The following is a 20,110-nucleotide window of genomic DNA, read 5'->3' as shown; positions in this document are numbered from 1 at the left end:
AATAACTAGTTCTATCCAGTTAAACGAGCAAAGATAATGAATGAAGTGGTTTGACGTGTTTTACTGATGCCTCCTGGCGATTAACTTCTACACTGCAGTCGACATGTGGCTGACGGCACTTACCACGGATTGTCCACTGATAAGAAATGGAATTTTTTTATCTGAAAATGCAGAATTTCTCGCTAGGACTTACACTTTTATTTTTTGCTCGCACAAAAAACGCGGTCAAACCTAAATGTGACCGTTGTGTTACCATCGGGGTTGACATTTACAAATGTACGTCACAGCGATTCGAAGGCTATCATCTTCAAGTTTTCGTTGACGTCATCATGATAGACTATCTGCATCAGAGAAACGTGTCTATATAAGAAGCGATCGAAAAAAACACGTCTCACAATGTCTGTCAAAGAAATCCGTCCAAATGATAAGTCGATATTCTTTTAAATGCTGAGATTTAGTCTTCGTGATTTGACACTAGACTGCGGTACGTTTGCGATCGCTACGACCTAAATCGGATTTGCGATAACCTTGACTTCATAATATCAATATCATGTACAAGTGCAGGTATCACAAAAAAGGTTTAAAAAAACACACAAAGCGTAAAAGATTTGTTTTTATCGACGAAATTCGCTGAGTGCTTTGTCAAGCGAGGTCGCCAACTTCAGTGAGATACTTGTCTTAAGGTGCACTCTTACTGCACTTGCGTCACACTTGCGTCACTGCGGGGTTTGAAAGATACTCAACGAATTTCAGAGACAAAGAACGAAATTTCTTTCTTTTTTGCGTATTTTGTCGTCTTCTAAGTGATACGTTTACGTATTACACAATATCTGAATTATAAAAAAAGGAGAAAATAACAAAAAAGTGACGCAGTGAGTGAACCCCGCAGTGACGCCAACTTGACGCAAGTGCAGTGAGAATGCACCTTTACCAACAGAGGTGAACTTTCATGTCCTAAAGCCTTCTGCTCGAATAGCTGAAATAAATATGTTATTTGTTTAGCCATTTTTGCGCGTGGCGTCATACTATTCAGTAAGTACATGTACGTGCGTATACACGCCTCATCATCAGTAATTAACTGAATTAATCCTTCTCTAGTCTTCCGACGGTATTTTCGAAAAACACATATTACAACAGTAATAACGGCGTCTGTCTCGTGTGTGGGACCTAATTTGAAGAACGCCATGACAACCTCGATCGCAAAACATTTGAAGTCTTGAAATTGTTGATGTTTGAGACTTGCCAGCTGTGTGAGATAAGATCATTCTTCTGCTAGACTAATTATCGCTAATGATAATGATGATGATACCCTGTGCATGTGGCCGAAATTGCTGGTTTAGACAGCCAGCCTTATGCACGAGTTTTTCTAAAAGACTGCACATCAAAAGATAATTCCTAAACCCTCGTGTACAAGTTTGTATCAGTATCAAATAACCGAGAAACTATCCCATAGCCTATAAGATATGAAATCCATATGTAAAGGTAGGTAAAGAATTGTTTAAAGTTACGTAAAGGACTAAACAAGCTACGTAAAGATTGTACGTTTGAGTCATCTTACACCTGGGTGTCACCCTACTGTGATCGGTAATTATAGTCGGCTGTTTATCTTGCCAGACGCGTGCGTGGTTTTCCTCAAACACAGGGCCGAACGTTTTAAACGTCAATCCCGAAGGACCGTAACCTTTATGTAACAAGGCCGTTGTTTAGACCGCACATGGCATGGAAATTGTTGACCAGAAAGGACTTGTAAACCCAACGCGCACCGGTGAACTTTTGAAGAAAATCTTTAACGTCTAATGGTAAACTGACGAATAAATGTCTTTGGAGCTATTTCAGAATCATTTCAAGTTACTTCAAGTAGGTAGGTACATTTTTTACATTTTAGAAGAAATACTTGTTCGTTCTTTTTCTTGCAACATTTCATTTTTTTAGCTTAGGCGCGCTGACGATTGCAAACCGAAGGAATTCTGTTTCAATTGTCAAGCATTTTTATTTCATCTTATCTTAATAGCCATTTTCTGAATGGTTATATTAATATCACCACACATTTTTTTAATGTAACCTCCTGATATAAGCTATTTCTGAAATAAAAAATGCTAAACGATATAGCTATTTAGAAAAAATGTCGATGCATTTACAAGATCCTTTATGCCCCGTTTTTTCAACATTGTCTGGGTTTGAAAAATCTAAACAGCCGTTTAGATTGCCATTTGTGGCTGCTTGAGTCTTTTTAACGAAACTATGCCAACACGTTTTGTGCCTGACTAATTTTTGCTTCCATACGTTAAAAGTACGATTGTACGGATGTTTGAAGTGTTGTTTCCATGTTGTTGTTGTTACGTATACTAATACGGGGTTTCGCCATATCTAACCCTTCTTTGGATAACCAAGAAACTCCATAACGCACGGAAGCAAAAATTAGTCAAAATTAGTGTGGGACTCTGACGAACACATTGAATAGACCACAAACGATAACGAATTGAGGTCCACTTACGTCAGAGTCGCACATTATCCCGTTATTTTATCATCTACAATGGAAATGACATTATGGACAGCAAAAAACGCAGTTTTGACAGTAACCAAGTTCAAGGTTAGCTGAATCGTTCTTACACCGTTGTCCCATTAAGGTAGATTGAGACGAAATGTCGTCTAAATGAAAATCCGGGCTCTGGACTATTCCCAGACATTCGAAGTGTGTTCTGAGCATTCTAACTACTTTATGATTGTACACACCAAAATGCTCGGGCCCATTCTTGTGGCTGACCATTACATTTTATACGACCTACACACGGAAACCGAATCAGCAGGAATCAAACAGGACCAACCGGAATGAAGAAATTGTAAAATTCGTGCCACATTCGGGTGGGAATTCCAAATGGTCTTTGTATCGCCTTCACAAGAGAAGGAATGAGCCGAAATATCGTCAGAATTTCTATTCTTTGTCTATTTCTGAATATTGAAAGTGCATTCCAGATATTCTTTTGGCCACATTCTGGCAGGATTTGAAGTGGCTTGCCATTTCGGTGCATTAGAATGTTTCGAATAGTGTTGGAATGCCGTAGAATGCGGTCATATTGCATTTAGACTACACTTATTTGAATGCCGTTAACGCCTTCGATATTTCTATTTCAAATGCACCCCGACAGTTATAAGCATGACAAAAACTTTCGTGACGGCCCCAAGAATGGGCACAAATATCTGGCACCCAGTGAGAATTTCTAGAATGCACTGCAAATACCCAGAAATATACAAAGAATAGTCATTCTTACGGCATGTCGGCCGATTCCGCTTCTAGTGTGAAGGGGCCTTACTCAATGTTCAAAAAATCGTTGTGTAATTGATTCGAAGCTTATTATAACATTACTCTGACCACATTTGTTTATTCTTATGGCATTTCATGAGCATTCGACGTATTCTGATCTCTTTCTATAGAAACAGAAAAGAGACCGAATATTTGGAACGCAAACATATCTTTAAAGAATGTCCAGAATCATGAACGATTTTCCGACGGCGTTCTAGGCTTCTTCGGTCGACGAAAATTTTAGCTCAATTTGACATTCTTAATTGCAAGGTAGGGATAGCGTTTTCCCAATATTTTTTTCCCAAAAAACCCTCAAGCAAGCGACACATGCATCCCAACTTGCTAATGTTTTGTGCATGGATTTACTCGTGCTTATTTTACGATCTATGCTCCAACATCTTTGTATACTTTGAAATCTGAGATGAAGTTGAAAATTTTTAGTTTTGCCTAGTGTTTTGTAGTTTTCCACTAGAGGTTACAATTGCTGAGCGTTCAAAAATTTTAATTCTAACTAAAACAAATTTTCATGTGATTTGCCTTTTTTTTTGTCTCGTTGATTGCACATCATAAATCTATTATAAAATGAAAATGATCACACAAAACCGATGTTGTTTGCTCAACGGTCGCCACAATTCAAGCGCACGCCAGCCAAATTTTTAGATCGGCTGGATCTCGTCGAATTTCAAAATCGCCCGAGCGTCGACCGTACTTTTCGCTGAAAATCTTCCCCGTCACAAATTGGAACTGGGCTCGGTGTGTTTTTTTTGGTCCACAAGAAGGTTTTAATCCCAACGAACGAGCTGCTAAATTGCCCGAAGCTCTAGCCAGGTATTCGGCCGTACTCTGGCTGAAAATGCCCATTTTAAGCTCACGTCGACCGAGCCCTTTTCTTGATTCGTGCTTGCAAACACCAGACTTTGCCATGTGACTGCCATGTTACACTCTTAGTTTCCATCTAAATTTTTCCGATCTACGCGCCTTCATAGATGAACTTTTTAGAATGAACTTTCGAATGAACTTTTTAGGCTTTTATCGCGGGTGTTGCTGTCTTTTAAGTCTTACTTTTACATTTGGCTTGATATTTCCAAATACGAAATGGAGGCTTACACAAATCCGATTTAGGATACATAGAGGTCGCAGCGTGGTCACCGTCTTGTTAAATATGGCCTTATTTTCATCTCCCTGGCCGTGCCTTCTAAGAACTACACCTGGGTCTTTTCGCATTTCTCACACCTGCAATATGAGTCATTTAATCGGTACACTGTCAATCTTCACTGTGTGTCTGGGTACTAATTAAAGCGGACCGGTCTTTAATTACATTTCCTGTTGTCTGTTACCGACAGATGGTTCTTTTCAAAACTCGCGGGACTTATTATTTACTTCAATAGTCTTTCTTGAATAGGCACCAAACAATCCTCGTGTCTATTTGTTAGACACATCTGTTAGCTGTGTTTATCGAGATCTGTGATCAAGCATGGGATGTACCAAGGTGTCCTGTTTAGACTTGTGTCTTATCTAGGTGTCTTTCATACTTTTTAAAATGAAAAATGTCTTTATATTTGTTACAAATACAGTCAAACCTGTATTAGGGGCCACCTCTACAGAGGGGCCACCTGTCCATAGTGGCCACTTTTTGTCGGTCCCTTGGGTATTTTATCTACAAGTTGCCACCTCTATACAGAGGCCACCTGTCTATAGTGGCCAAATTTGTCCGGTCCCTTGAGTGGCCGCTATAGACAGGTTTGACTGTATACAGGTACATTGACTGCGACCTATGTAGCTTGAATTACTCCGCTATACTTCGTGGAACTATAAGGACGAAGTATTCGGAGGCAGTTCACAAATATGTCTTTATTACGTAGTTAACTTTGCATAAATGAGCGCAAAAATACTAATTAACGTCCACTATCTGTCCAACAGAGAACAAATCAGCATGGGACAACCACATCTCGTCATCGGCACTCTTGTCGTCCTCTTTGCATTTGCGTGCGGTCAGTTCCCGCCATCCGGATCGGAGGCACAACCACAATGGCCGACAAGCGTACAGACCGAGATCACTCTGCAAGCCGGCACTATTAATGGAACCTTCAACAGCCCGGAATTTCCTCAAAACTATCCAGGTAGGCACAATCTAGGTTCTGTATCGGCTTTCATTGAATTAGGCCACAATAAGTAATAGCCTTTATTGCACATTCATGCCCTATCGGGCTAAGTACAGGCATATAGATACAAAGGGTAGTAATGCAGTAAACATGGTTTCTAAGACTAAACTAAAAAATAGATTCTAAAACTATTCTAATAAGTAGATTTTAGGAATGACATCCTCCGCAGACTCCACAAAGGGCGAGTTTCCCAATGTTTGGAAATACGCCCTTTCACAGAGTTCGCTACGCATGTGCAAGCGACAGGAATCCTGGATAATATGTCGAAGTAGTCTGTGTAATATGACAATGCTGTGAGAAGTACCAAGGGTCCATATGTCTAGCGGAGAAAAATCTGACGTAAAGCAAGGATATCTACAATAACAACAACAACAGTGACAAAGGTGAAGGCACGTCATAAGTAAACGGTCTCGTCTCGACCGATGTTACATTTGCATTACAATGTCCGGAACGTAATGGTACCTGCAAAATGGAGGGATTTTTGCATTCATGGGGCCTTCACCTTTGACATGTTACCCAGAATTCCTGACTCCCGCACATGCGTATTGAACTTTGTGAAAAAGCCTAAACAAGTAGAAAAGTTGCAACACGAATCGAGGCAACATAGTACATACCCTATACAATAATTGTACTGTAAAAGTTCATTCACTCAATGTTCATTTCCTTGATATGATCATAATTGTTGATATCCATCTGCGTGTATTTTGGCAACATCCAAGAGACGAAGCTGGTGAGGTACTACATTGATCAAGGGGATACTTTAGAGATGTGACAGACTTTCGTAGTTTATGAGCCTTGAAAGAGATTGTTGTAACAATAATGTTGTTGCCGCTTTATCTGTTATTTTTATCAGAATTCTTCGTACAGAACAAAAGTCTTCTATTCAACCGACGTTTGGTCTGACACCTTCGTAAGGGCAATCCTGCCTGGTTCACATTGCACTGCAGCTATAGGTGTCGCTGCTTGCAGATGCGGTTTATTACGTAAACTTGCCAACCCGATGAAACTTATACATGCTTTTTCATCTGCAGACGGTTTAAGCATCCGTTGGCTGATAGAGGCAAGCATTTCAAAAACCATACGGCTGACTTTCCATGCCTTCGAATTAGAAAGGACCAACATCTTGGGTGAATGTAACTTTGACTACGTGGCGGTATACAGCCGTGACAGAGCAGGCTGGGACACTCTTATCGGTAAGGCAGTTGTGTGTGAAATAACCAAGTCAAGTCAAAGTTCCTTCCCACGCCTGATGGCGCATAGGGCGTCGCCCATCTCAGTTTCAGTAGCCCTTGGCCACACAACTTTGTGCAATCACTCACTACAACAGGGGGCTAGTCTACTGGTTGTGGTGTGTGTTCAACTTTCATGCTCCTTCCCGAATGCTGAGTGCTAAGCAGAGAAAGCAGCAAGTACCATTTTTAAAGTCTTTTGTATCACTCGACCAGGGACCGAACTCACGACCTACCGAATGCATGGCGAACACTCTAACCACTCGGTCATTGCACCAGCCCGATGTGAAATAACCATTCAACTTTAAATCTTACATGGAGTCACTATTAAAATCAGAGATGTATTCAAAGAGATGCATCTCATTTCTTTTAGATTGATCATGAATTCCACATCTATTCATCATCTATCAATATCAATATTTCTATTCAAAGTCGAAATGCACTAAGCATAAAAACACAATCACATCTCCATTGTTAATTCATCCATTGTTCTGTATAAATTGAAAACTGATCTATTGCCCTTTACAATGATACAAAAATTGTTTGACCATACATTCAAAAGTCGAATGTACGACCACAGCAAACGGAGCACCATTATAAATGATGGCAGTAAACATGTTTTCCGATGATGAATGATATAATACAGTACAATTAAGAAAGTGATTCATGTATACAGTCAAACCTGTATTAGGGGCCACCTCTACAGAGGGGCCACCTGTCCATAGTGGCCACTTTTTGTCGGTCCCTTGGGTATTTTATCTACAAGTTGCCACCTCTATACAGAGGCCACCTGTCTATAGTGGCCAAATTTGTCCGGTCCCTTGAGTGGCCGCTATAGACAGGTTTGACTGTACAGTCAAACCTGTATTAGGGGCCACCTCTACAGAGGGGCCACCTGTCCATAGTGGCCACTTTTTGTCGGTCCCTTGGGTATTTTATCTACAAGTTGCCACCTCTATACAGAGGCCACCTGTCTATAGTGGCCAAATTTGTCCGGTCCCTTGTGTGGCCGCTATAGACAGGTTTGACTGTATATCATTGATCAAATTGTTTCTGAACTTGTTGTTTTGATATCTCGGTAGACTGTAACGGCATTATTGCCATGCTCCTTTGCCTGATCGACGGCTAAAATCTAGCGCTAACTAACTATGGATATAAATTGGTTTTGGCTCAAACAAAAACCACTGGCCAGGACAAAATAATGCTTAAAAAGTTACTGAATGACTCGTGACTATAAAAGCTAAGTTAGAAAAAATGTCTTTCTCTCATACTCAACGATGGAATAGTCCACAGTGCCCAATTGAAAAAGATCAGTTTCTTCTTGAACTAGTTTAATTGTAATATCCAACACAAAAATTGCAACTTATGATCCACTGCTCACTGAGTCACGTGGTCTATCTGCATAACGTGACGTCACGGCAGCAGTGTAGTGTTAATTCCTTGACAAAGACTGGTGCTGTACAGTCGAAAATTTGTGGAGTCCAATTTTTGTGTTGGATATTACAGTTAGACTAGTTCAAGAATAACTTCTAGATGAATTTTCAAGTTAAGATCTGTTTCTTGTCCGTTTAATTTTCCCAGGAAAGTTTTGCGGACAGACGCTACCCAGCAGAAGCATCACATCCAACACGAATGCGATGTCGGTAGTGTTTGTGTCTGATGGCTCCATTTCTCGGTCAGGATTCAATGCAACATTTGGTACTGTGAGACGAGAACAAGGTAAGGTTTGATATGGCTCTTTGCTAATTTACATGACATTGTATTAGGTTGCCCTTGTTGTGGCCTGTACTCAGTTCGGTTGAAAATGTCCTCATTCACCATAAAAAAGGTGCATAGCCCCATTGTATGCTAATTGATGCATTATATATCTACTATTGTATAACAATTTAAAGGTACTCATATATTTTCCAGTCTGATCAGAAAACAGTACAAACCGACTATTGTATCTTAAACTCTGCCAAATTTCTTTCTTATGATTATTTAATGATCTGTGGCTTTTAAATTATTTATATGTCAATTTAAAAGGGGACTTCGACCATGCATAATAGAGGGAGATCTTTGTAATAACGAATAACGATGGTACATATACATACTTTGTTACATAAATTTAGATACATGTTTATTTTTTATTATGATCATACAGGGCTTACAGGAGGAACGGATAATCACCAGGAATGTATCGGCGTTCCTGAGGAGTTCTACAACTACTGTAAAGATCTCGGGTACGAGAGAACGACGGCAACGAACTTCTTCGATCAAAGCATCAACGGCACTTTGGAGTCACCAGAGTGGTTGAACATGAAGACTGTCAACACGTCTTGCCATCCACATCTTCGGCTGTTCATCTGCTCGCTGTTGATGCCTCGCTGTCTACTTACAGTCGAATTCTCATCGAGGGGAGTTCAATTTGTGTACGTTGAGTTTTTCATACGCTTGCATCACGTATGCATAAAAAATGGGAGGTCAGAGGTCACGGATCAAGATGGCTGCCTTGTAGGAGAGCTCTGCCCATAGATTTGTAATCCATCGCAATCCTCCTGGGCAGAGGCTCCTACTGGCCTGAAAACATGCCATCTGGTTTTTAGACAGGGCTTACAGTATTTCTTTTGTTTCATTTTGTTTATTTTGGTAGATAGAGACTTGTTTTCAGATTGGCAGTATAGCCCCCCTCCCCACTCCTTTTATTATTATTTCCTTGACGTTTTCTTTTGTTACTGAGCTGGTATAAATGTGACCTCGACCTCCCCTGCGGCCAGTTGTGTGCCCCGGTCTGTGGCAATCTTTGCATAATTCCACCAGGTGCCATTATACCGCCACCTCAAAACACGTTGTTATAGAGGCCTTCTCAAGACTGTCTTCAGCACCTAAATATCTGAATTGTATTACATTTAAGATATTTAACATTCGGCGTTCAAGACAATCTTGGGAAGACCTCTATACTACCGTTTTTTTAGATGGCGGTATTATGGAACCTGGTGGAATTATGATAGTCAATGTTACACCATATAACCAGCAATCAATCTCTAATTTCCAGTACGCATGCTAAATTTTCATCCAACACAAAGGTGTAAACGGATCAAATTTTCAACAACTGTCGCCTTCTTCAGGACCAATACTGATGACCAATCACTTCAGACACGTGATCACAGACACGTGATCTTTGTAACACGTGATCTTGCAGATACGTGCCGTCAGTAGTTGGTCAAAAGTGCCAGGAAGTTTATAACGCCCACCGTCTCTGTTTAGTGATGACTGGAGTACCCGGATGTCATGAAATGGCATCCTTTACACCTCAGGTGGTCGTTAAAAATTCGATATCCGTGTATACCTCTGTCTTGGAAGAAAGTTATGAGCATTGTACTATGATTACTGCTAACATAGGTGAGCTTCCAGTCTAATCATAGCTAGTGGAGTTTAGATGGAAACTGCTCACAGTCTGAGCATGTTACGTTCGCAACATTCTACTCCTCATCATCTATTGCAATTTTGTTTAGCCAAAACGTTTGTTATAGCATGTCTATAGCTATTGATCCAATTTTTCACGAAATTCCGTTTGAAAATGAGCTGCTCTAAGTCCTAAAAGTGATTTATTTTTTTGTTTGTCATTTCCAAAAGTCCAAAACAGCAGGTGCCTTGTCAGTCGTTGTGCGAGGAAGTAAAGTCGGCGTGCCCATCAGCCTTCGCCAATGGAACTCTTCAGTCCACGGACTGTAGTGGACTGAATGGTACAGACTGCCTCAACTTGGATTCTCCTCAAGGTGATTTTTTCCTTAAATCTTTTCAGTTAAATCACTTGTCATTCCCATGAATCTCCATTTACTTAGTACACTGGTTTTGGCACTTAATGTTGCATGAGTGTTCTCCACATAGCGGTAGGTCGGGATAAATCTGACCAGTTTTAGCTCAAGAGACAATTTTGACAGTTTTGAAAAATTTCAAAAAGTTGACGACTCGCACATCCGAACGAACACCACCAACCGCGCCGACCTAGCTCGCAACCCCGAATCACTCCTCAAGTTCGAGAAACCATTGACAAGACAGAGTTGCCGATTGTGTCACGTGCCCTGTTGATAACACTGGTCTTTTTTCCAGATTGCTACTACGGTAAGGGCCAGAACTACAGGGGCATGTCGACCCTACCCGAGGAGAGTGACAGGGTGTGCTTGAACTGGACGAGTGTTCTGACTGGACAGCTGCTGTACAGTTACAACTGGGCAGACCCGCGGGAAAATTTCTGCAGGAACCTTGGTCTAGGTAAGCAATATTCCTGTACATTTACATGGAAAATGATTGTTTTGCTGGTACAAGTTAACTTAAAGTGTATATGGCTCCCCGAAACATTCTTGAAAAGTATCTGTAACCCCGAGAATTGATCAATGAAGTTTAAACGGCCCTTCAAAGTGTGTTTTTAAATTTTCTAGACGCGCCTATGTAACCAATTCCACGTCATCTTACCAGAAGCCGGTCACGTGACCATGTGACGTCAGCGTATAAACACGCAACTTGTTAGCACGCCAAGCAAACAAAAGCAGCAACTAGACTGGAGCGATGGCTATTGAAGATACCAAGTCATTTTCGAACACATACAACGTTTGAACGTCTTGAATGTAAATATCTTTTATCGCAGAAAACATGCAAGAGCCGTCCTGTCTGGTAAACTCTGGTACAGCAGGCAGCAACGAACTTGTCACCGTGGAACCGTGTGGACTCAAGCCATGTGGAGGTGAGTTGAAGCCCTAATATGCCTCTTGGAAGTTTAATGCCAGCTAAAGCCCCAACTTAAGATAAGAGTTAATGAAAAGTGTACTCCCTAGGCCAACCTTGACATCAATCGCAAGGTCTCTGGGTGCGAAGTCGTGAACTGAAAACCGTTTTCACATCGTATGCATTGTTCGAGAGGTATGTGGCTACAGCTAGCAACATATCATAAACTTTATACTTGTAACATGGTACCGTGTCCCTTTAACTACAAATATTCTCTCACTTCTTCAGCAATCGGATGTGGCGTCCCCCCTGACGTGGAGTTCGGGACTAGGAATCCGGTGAAGAACTTCCACCGGCCCGGCGAAAAGGTGTACATCAACTGTAACGCAGGCTACATCAGGGAGAATGACGACATGTCCATAACATGCACAGAGAACGGCACATGGAGTAAAACGGACAACCTTGGATGTTCGGGTATGGTACTAAAAATGACATAGGCTTTCGCAAGGTTACAGGTACTCAAGCAACTGGATATATGTCTTGAAACGGTCGGGAGTTTCAGGTAGCGTCCTCTACCATTTCGTCAATGTGGACAGTCACTGACAATAGTGATGCTATCTGAAAAACGTCTGACTGTTTCCAAACATCACATCCAGCTGCATGAGTTATTGTTAATTTGCGTATCGCTTTACCTTGATGGAGAATGCCAGGTGAACCATTTACGAACTTGACCTTCCCTCTTTTCACAACCGCTTCTCACCTACAAAATATCATGAAGACCAATTCGCAGCTTCACGAGTTATGTTGTCCACAAAAGCATGAAAATACAAAGTCCGCTGCAGTACCGTAGGAAAACGCCTGGCGTAAACCATTTTCGAGCTTGACCTTCCTTTTTACAACCGCTACACACCTACAAAGTATCATAAAAATCATTCTACAACTTCTCAAGTTACATGCTATTGAACTTTAAACAGACCCACCTCGCCATGGCGCAACTGAAAACATGGCCTTCTTGGCGAAGACAAGAACAAAACAAAACTGAATGATCTTATATTTTCTATATAATATCATTGTTGTACAGTTGACTACAGGATACAGTTGTCCAACACACTACTGGCCACAGACCGCTACCTGCCTCAGCTTCCTCCCAGCACAGGCCATGTCAATATCAGCTTCGAAGCAGCCGTGGTCGAAATAATCGACGCAGTAAGTTTTATGTAATACTAACAACTACTAGCACCTTCCATTTTAATGGCATACCAATTACATTTTGCTTTTACAAAATTAGGTAAATTTTTGACAAGTCTCAATTATTATATTAAGGATTTTTAGCTATTACAACTGCATATCTGTAAGTGTATCATACAATTTCTTCATTTCTTCTTCATTTTCGTAGGATGAGAAAAATGAACATATGTTCGGGTCCATGGCCTTCCGTCTGGTAAGTATGTCCTGATGGAGAGTACAGTGAGAGTACATCACTATGAGCTACTACTAACACAATCATATACATATAGCGACCATACCAAACGTTTGCAAATAAACATCTCCTTTCTACGTCCTTTGTTTATCAATTAAGTATTCTTTACGTACAGGGCTCGTTCTCATTTAAATGTCGAAATGCTGTCGCCTGACTTTACGCCTTGATATGGAGCAAATTATAGACAACATCACTGGTTCCTTCATTTTTCCAGAACCCCTGTGATGTTTTACAAAAGAAGCACAACAACAATCGTATTGGTTAATGGCTCACAACATTATTATGGGGTTGGGTGGGATTTCACCCCCAAAAAAATGGCTGTCGCCTGGGAAGAAACGAAGAATTCTAATAGTAGCCAAAAAGGTAACAATTCAGTTCCCAGAATGATTGTTCGGTAGGTGAAACCAGCTGATCAGGCCCTTCGACCGATCACGTCAGATCGCTACTGTCACTGATCTTGGAGGCTCTGTGAGGTGGTCTATGCCTGTCGCCAGATTCTGTAACAAACGTTACCACCATGAGTACGATATTATCCACGTATAAGACTAGAAATGACCGTTTTTGTGACGCTATAGAGTTTTTCTGGCTTTCTAAAGAAACAAGAAAGGGTTGTTGACTGTCATTTGTATCCCACCTTGCTTAACAAAATGTTGTACAGAAATGACTGTAACAAACGTTACCATTGTTCGATGCTGTCTAAACTTTCTATTTGACCTGGTGTAAAAAAGCTGACCACTTTTTAAATGTCCCTAGGGACGTCCACGTATACCTAAATGATGTAGTCAATAAGGTGAGTCCTTTCGAAGAAAACAGGGTAAAGTCTACTGTTGTAACAAACGTTACCGGTAACGTTTGTTACATGCCCTGTAATGCATTACCAATGGGACCGAAAATAATAAGTTGCCATTTTCTGGCTATGGTTAAAAGAGGAATTTTCCTAAACAACCACGTAGTTTTCACTGAAAATAAAGCCGATTTATTTTTCGACCAAAAAAATGCCATTTTCGACATTTCAATGAGAACGAGTGACAAACGATATTTTTCACTTACTCGGAGTTCACGACTCGGAGTTGTTTGTCCTAAAGCCTCTGAGACGATCCTACGTCGGCTCAAAAACGCATGTGGCAAATGTTAGTTTGTGACATTTTTTTCTGACAGAGCTGGAAAGACAATCGCCTGTCCTGGACACCTTCGAAGTATGGCAATGTCACTCAACTGGTCCTAACCACAGAGGACGTGTGGATTCCTAACATCTACCTTATAAGAAAGTAAGCAATTTTGCATTTTGTTTAATTGCCGATATCCAAAAAAAACAAGCTAGTAATGTAAGTAGGAATTTGGAAAACAACGAAATGCTATGGATTATTTTCCCTCTAGAGGCTTGTTTGAATATTGCAGATTAACAGATGGCTGAAGATGGTGTAACTGAAGAATGGCGTGAATCGAATGTTGGCTTTGCCCAGGTCCAAAGTTGTTCCCGCGGGCTTGAAAAATTGCATGGAGAGATTTAGTGAAAAATTCAAAGTAACATTATGGATAACGCAAGAAATGCACTACAAGATATTCTAGATATTTCATGGTTGTATATGAGACCTTCGAATTATAGTTTTACTCCAGAGCTAATAATCGCAAACAACTTTCAATAGCCTAGGTACCATCCGGAAAGTAGTTCGCTCCGGCGTTCATTATACGCTTTATACAGTCACTTCTAGCTCTGCATTCATTACACACTATATGCTGTCGCTTCTCTGCTTTTGAGCAGAAGCGAACATTGGAGCGAACTAATACCTAGGTGGTACCCAGGCTGAACTTTCAATGCATAGCTGAGAACGGTATGTTTCTACATTACTTACAGCTCAGATGCGAAGTTCAGCATGTTCCCGGCTGCACCTGTGACGGTCACAAGTGATGGAGAGGTGGGGTGGGACATTGTCGATCTCCTGACGACAACCTGTGACCTTGGTAAGATTTCGATAGCATATAAACCTTAATAAAATCCATTGTACTGACACGTGATGTTTATGCTCTCAAGTATGTATACAGTGTATAATATCGCACTTCACACGTTGATGACACGTGACACATAACATTTGTTTTCATAAAGGAACCTATCCTGGTATAGTCTTCGCTTAAACGCTTTTCAGTGATAGTGTCTCGGGCCTTGTGCGTCCCATGTTCTCCGCCCTAAGAGAGTTCACCTCATAGTTAGGGCTGACCATAGCAGCCTGTATTTAAAAACACTGAAAATACTCTTCCGAATTTCATCCATCAGATATTCACAAAATGCATCATTGATCCAAAAAGGGGGATGGTCAGCTCAAATTCCTGACAAACTATACATTTCACAACAGTTTCTCTTGTTTAACTAAAAACATTCTCAGCCGCATAACCCAGCTCACATCTATCCTTTGGCCAACTGAACTGATAAACTGAACACATATAGAGCAAAATGGGACATCATTGACATTTCCTGATCCCTCTAACCCAGAAAGTCTCTGGATTTGGCATTGCCAAAAAAAGAAGAATCTTGAGGGGTTTGGTATTATAATCGAACCCATGCCCCAGCTAGTGTGACCCCTCCACTGCCCAATAGTGACATCTCTGACACCTTTTGCTAATTTCATGTCCATTCACGAAATGTCTATTGCCACAGAACCGGCACTGTTTCCCTTTGACACCATGACTTGCCCAGTATGCCTCGGAACCACAACAAGTGTAGAACGGTTCAACTGCCCTGTAGAGCAGGGCAACGAGAAGCCACTAGAGTCGGAGTCGTACATAGAACACTTCATGAAATGTGGCGATCAACAGAAGGAAGTTGTGGACCAATGGAACGCCGAATGGACGGTATTTGTTTTCTTGTTTGTCTTTTGTTTGTTTATTTTATGCAGATTTATCTTAGTAATATCTAAACAAGTCAGCTATTCACTGAACAAATAGCTGACACCATAACTTCTTAAGTACCCAAAATACATTTTGAATGTGTTGCATTTTTCATGATAGAATAGAAACTATTGGTTTGACGAACAGAAGATATTTTGTCCATGGTCCATATTACACTTGTCGTACTAGCTAGGGATATATTGCAAAGCCTAATCGGCAAAATCATAACACTTAAGTGCAGTCTTACTTTGGGATACCACAATACCACAATAGGTGTACTCTTTGACATGTAGACCGAACTGGTTGCCAATCAAAAAAAGTTTAACCAATAAGAGAGCGGATTCATAATTATCCATTACCTTTTATACGTTTTTGTATTGCATTCCTGAGTGTGACGGACGTGGGCGGGGCTTGAGAATGGTCTATATACTGTCATATGGAGCTATGTGTTTTTCTCCACCAGGTATCTGTCACAGGTGGCTCTTTTGGGTCCGGCTGTATCGAAGTAACATTTAAGCGGATCCCGACTTTCCATTTCTGCGCCACTCTTTCTCCTCCCATCATCCTCTCCATCATCATGTGCATCACATTCCTACTTCCAACGGACAAGGTCAGTAGATGGCGTACGTCTTCCAATAGTTGAAAAATATATTCTTTTTCGATATCAGTGGCTGCATTGACTACAAATATCTTTCCAAAATAAATTTAGTACGTTGATCATAATCTATGACTCCTGATCAGGACAAAGAATTGATATCACAGCAGACGACATAAGGCAATCTGCGAGATAATTTTCCAATAGAAAGAACCAGATAGAGGACAAAAGATAGAGGATGCGAAGCTTTGAGAATGAATCCAAGAAACATAAACAAATAAGCAAAGTTTGCTACATGCCTACCGAGGGTAACGAAAATCAAAATTATCAATTTTAAGATCGTATCTATCTCAAAGACTTCAAAATAGGCAAAACTATAGTTTGATGTGCTTACGCTTTTGTACAAATGTCTGTTTTACCTAGGGAGATCGTATTTCATTTGGCATCACGATTCTGCTGTCCATGGTTGTGTCTCTGGTCTTCATCACTGATGTCTTACCAGCCAAAGGGTCCATGCCTGTTGTAGGTAAGGGTTCTCATGTTACTTACATCACATTCGATGTGTATTCAGTAAGTTAGCAGAATACTTAACGATTGCCTATCTTTGAATTCCCATGGTCTAAACATATCAACAGGATGAAGTAAGAAAAGGAATTTCAAACTCATGAGTGACGGGTATGTATAATAGAAAACGGATTCCAGAATCATAGCCTCTCTTCCACGATAAGCTATTTTTTCGAAATGCTATGGGGCGAGCTCTTTTGTTCTTTGATAGTAGCGGCAAGGGTTGTCGACAGCACACTGTTCATACCATATGTATGAATGTATCTGATATTTGCCTTGTCTATATGTACTTCCAGCGATCCTGCTTGTCCTGTACATGTGCATGATGGGGACATTCATGCTCATCACTGTTATCGTCATCAAGATCAGCACTTGGGTAAGTAAAAAATCTACCCCATTCATCCTTTATCAATCAATGCCCTCTGCGTTCAGTGAGCAACCTCTGGTTATGGGTAGTCTGGTATCCAGCCGTATTACAGCTCCCGAGTATCTTCTGTTTACCGGGTTAGGTTACGGGCCAGGTACATCATGGGCTGTTCCATGATGACAGTTCAGGACAACGCACACAGTCATAGGTCACTCTGGGCACTATCACCAGTCTGTAAAAGGAATTTTTCTTAGTGGTTCTGTTGGTACTGTTTCAGCAAGTTACAACAAGCCCCTCATTTGATATGTCCTGACATCACATCTTCAGCTGACAATCAGTACGACGGTCATCATTACACACTAAGCACCTCTCTTACTATATTTATTCAGAAGATAAATAATCAGTTTTCTATTTCTCCTTTAGGAAGGAAATCTTCCCATTCTTATCAAGAAGGTCTTCCTCCGGTACGTCGCGAAGATTGTCTTACTCGGGGATTTGACGAAGCAACAACGCCCAGCTCAAAAGTGTGTCCTTGAAGTAAACTTGGATGCTGAGAAGACGATCAACGATGAAGAGAAGAAAATAGGGTAGGTTTCCGTTACCTCATACCTGTGCTTTATCAGCCAAGTTTTAGGAAGTATATATATCAATTCGTCTTTAACATATCTAGTACTGCAGTTTGTCTCAGAAATGGTGACGTAGCTGTGGCAAAAAGGTCTAAGGTCCAGAACGCAGAGGTCTTGGGTTCGGGTACCCTAATATTTATCGACCCTATACAAGTGCATCAGGAAAGGCACTTAACGCGAATTTCCTAACTTCGCACAGAGAAAAATGGACGTTAGATGTAGGTCCCGCGTCGTGTTTGAGGAGAGCCACTCTCTGAGCACGTAAAATAACACATCGCACTTATTGAAACGCATGGGCGTCCTTCACGGTGTGATTGGATCAAATTCATCTGTCCGAATATGCAGTTTGTACTCTCCAATATAAGCGTGTGTTACGCCATGAGGCAATTTACTGGATATGCAATACAATCAATCAATTAATTAGACAAATCCCCATTCTCTTAAGAGCTATCTTTGAAAACCAACACAAACAACAGACTATGACTTCCTCTCCTAACCCATTAGGATTATTGCCATTACATTTTACCCTGACATTGTTTAAGTTCCTCTGATGACTGTACCTTTCTTTGGTTAATCCGGCTTCTATCCCTCTGCTGCCAGAAATAACACAGGACGTAGTAGAACAGCGTGCATTCACACGAGTCAGATCTATTAACACCATCCTCCAATGACGCATGACTGGACTGTTCCATTGGTGAGGGGGAAAACTAAACTATATTAACTAACCTAACATCTTTGATTCGATTTCTAGTAAACCAACTCCGGCTGAACCCAACAACCAAATGGAACTGATGCTCTCCCTGAAAAGCACCATCAGCGCCCTCGCTGATGCCGTGAACACCCTCGCGATCTCAGGAACATCCAAGACTCGTAAGAAAGACGAAACGAAGACGGACTATCAGAACTTGGCCAGGGTCTTAGACAGGATGTGTATTGTTCTCTATATATTTTCCCTCGTCGTCTCTATTCCTATCATCAGGTTTGCTGCAGGTAACACAGAAGAATGATACATTGAATGATACATTACAGCCGTGTAATCAAACTGTGGAATGTGTGCAAGACATCTAAAGATATGTAATTTTGTATATGAAACAAAATCCGGCAAATACTCATAGTATTATCAGTTAAACTGAAGGTATCCAAGATATCGTATATTACAATGGTAAAAATTGGATATTTTGCTTTAAAATGTTGAGTTTATTAGCTTTTATTGAATGTAAAGCTAAGATAAAACTGTAAAACCTTGATGAAAATTGATACAATGTCGGGTTGATAATGGTTTTAGTTGATATGTCTGCAACAATTGCAACTTGCATGTTATTTTACAAGAATCCATAGCAAATATGGAGTGTATTGGTGTTGTGTTGTGTATGTAAGCGATGTTTACCTGAATATTATGTGTTTTAATTATACTCGTAGAAGTGTGTGGTAATACTGGGTTACTGCAACCATGCTTTTACAGTGTTCTGTATGATCTAAACCGATTTTTTTCTTGAATATCAGTAGTATTAATTCTTTCCCATTGGTCAAATATGGTCATTTGATGTGTATTTTTTCCTGTTGTAATTGAGACTTCTGTTGGCATTTTCCATTAACGATAGAACATGTATCTAACCATGTGTTTTAGTACAACTTCATGCTTTTTTTAAGAAAAATGTTTCATTTATGGTAGGCATGAATAAGTATGATTTTATCAAAGCTACTGGGGGTAGTAATATATATTGGGTTCCATGATTGAAGACAATTAATATTCACACTTATGATTTGTTTATTGTAAGCGAAAAAAACATAACGTTTGACTCTAGTTCTTGTGTAATAGATATATGTTACAATACATATTCGTCAGGTCACTCAGTAGACGTCTTTAGATCTAGGCTAGGGTCCCTGACCTGACCACTTATTTTAGGTGACACCAATACAATGCTGTGCTCTCGGCTTCTGTGTCTTTAATTCAATTCTTTAATCAGCGTTGAATAAAGCACCCCTTCCACTAGACAGTAATCGCGCTTCGATCTAGCTCACTGTAATTTAAAGCGTATTTATGCATCTTTGATACGCTGTACGAAATGTAAAAATGTAGGCAACAAAACACGACAAAACACAAAAGCGTAAAAGAGATTCGTTTTTTCTTTCTATACAATTCGTTGATCGATCTGTCAAATTTTAGGTCACAGAGAGCGCGCGCCGCGAAAGCGCTGT

General features: G+C 40.5%; 3 protein-coding genes across 3 annotated transcripts; all 3 read left to right on the top strand.

The window, feature by feature from the left end:
* Positions 1-4,704: 4,704 nt before the first annotated feature.
* Positions 4,705-11,127, top strand: LOC118418137 (dorsal-ventral patterning protein tolloid-like). The gene is made up of 8 exons (XM_035823970.1): positions 4,705-4,790; positions 5,222-5,421; positions 6,495-6,656; positions 8,274-8,411; positions 8,836-9,103; positions 10,308-10,450; positions 10,785-10,946; positions 11,114-11,127. The coding sequence occupies exons 2-8, from the start codon at positions 5,235-5,237 to the stop codon at positions 11,125-11,127; spliced, it is 1,074 nt and encodes a 357-aa protein (XP_035679863.1). The 5' UTR covers positions 4,705-4,790; positions 5,222-5,234.
* A 196-nt stretch (positions 11,128-11,323) lies between these two features.
* Positions 11,324-19,912, top strand: LOC118417003 (neuronal acetylcholine receptor subunit beta-3-like). The gene is made up of 11 exons (XM_035822321.1): positions 11,324-11,415; positions 11,685-11,870; positions 12,478-12,602; positions 12,793-12,837; positions 14,035-14,144; positions 14,732-14,838; positions 15,530-16,369; positions 16,778-16,880; positions 17,215-17,294; positions 17,709-17,872; positions 18,663-19,912. The coding sequence occupies exons 1-7, from the start codon at positions 11,325-11,327 to the stop codon at positions 15,814-15,816; spliced, it is 951 nt and encodes a 316-aa protein (XP_035678214.1). The 5' UTR covers position 11,324; the 3' UTR covers positions 15,817-16,369; positions 16,778-16,880; positions 17,215-17,294; positions 17,709-17,872; positions 18,663-19,912.
* On the top strand, positions 16,337-18,918 carry LOC118418136 (acetylcholine receptor subunit alpha-1-A-like). Its single transcript, XM_035823969.1, has 5 exons — positions 16,337-16,369; positions 16,778-16,880; positions 17,215-17,294; positions 17,709-17,872; positions 18,663-18,918. Exons 1-5 carry the CDS (start codon positions 16,337-16,339, stop codon positions 18,916-18,918), a joined length of 636 nt encoding a protein of 211 aa, XP_035679862.1.
* Positions 19,913-20,110: the final 198 nt, after the last annotated feature.

The sequence above is a fragment of the Branchiostoma floridae genome, chromosome 6 (genome assembly GCF_000003815.2).
Source record: "Branchiostoma floridae strain S238N-H82 chromosome 6, Bfl_VNyyK, whole genome shotgun sequence".
NCBI lineage: Eukaryota > Metazoa > Chordata > Leptocardii > Amphioxiformes > Branchiostomatidae > Branchiostoma > Branchiostoma floridae.
Note: the sequence above shows the minus strand (reverse complement) of the source record. Positions and strands in the feature narration are given on the sequence as shown.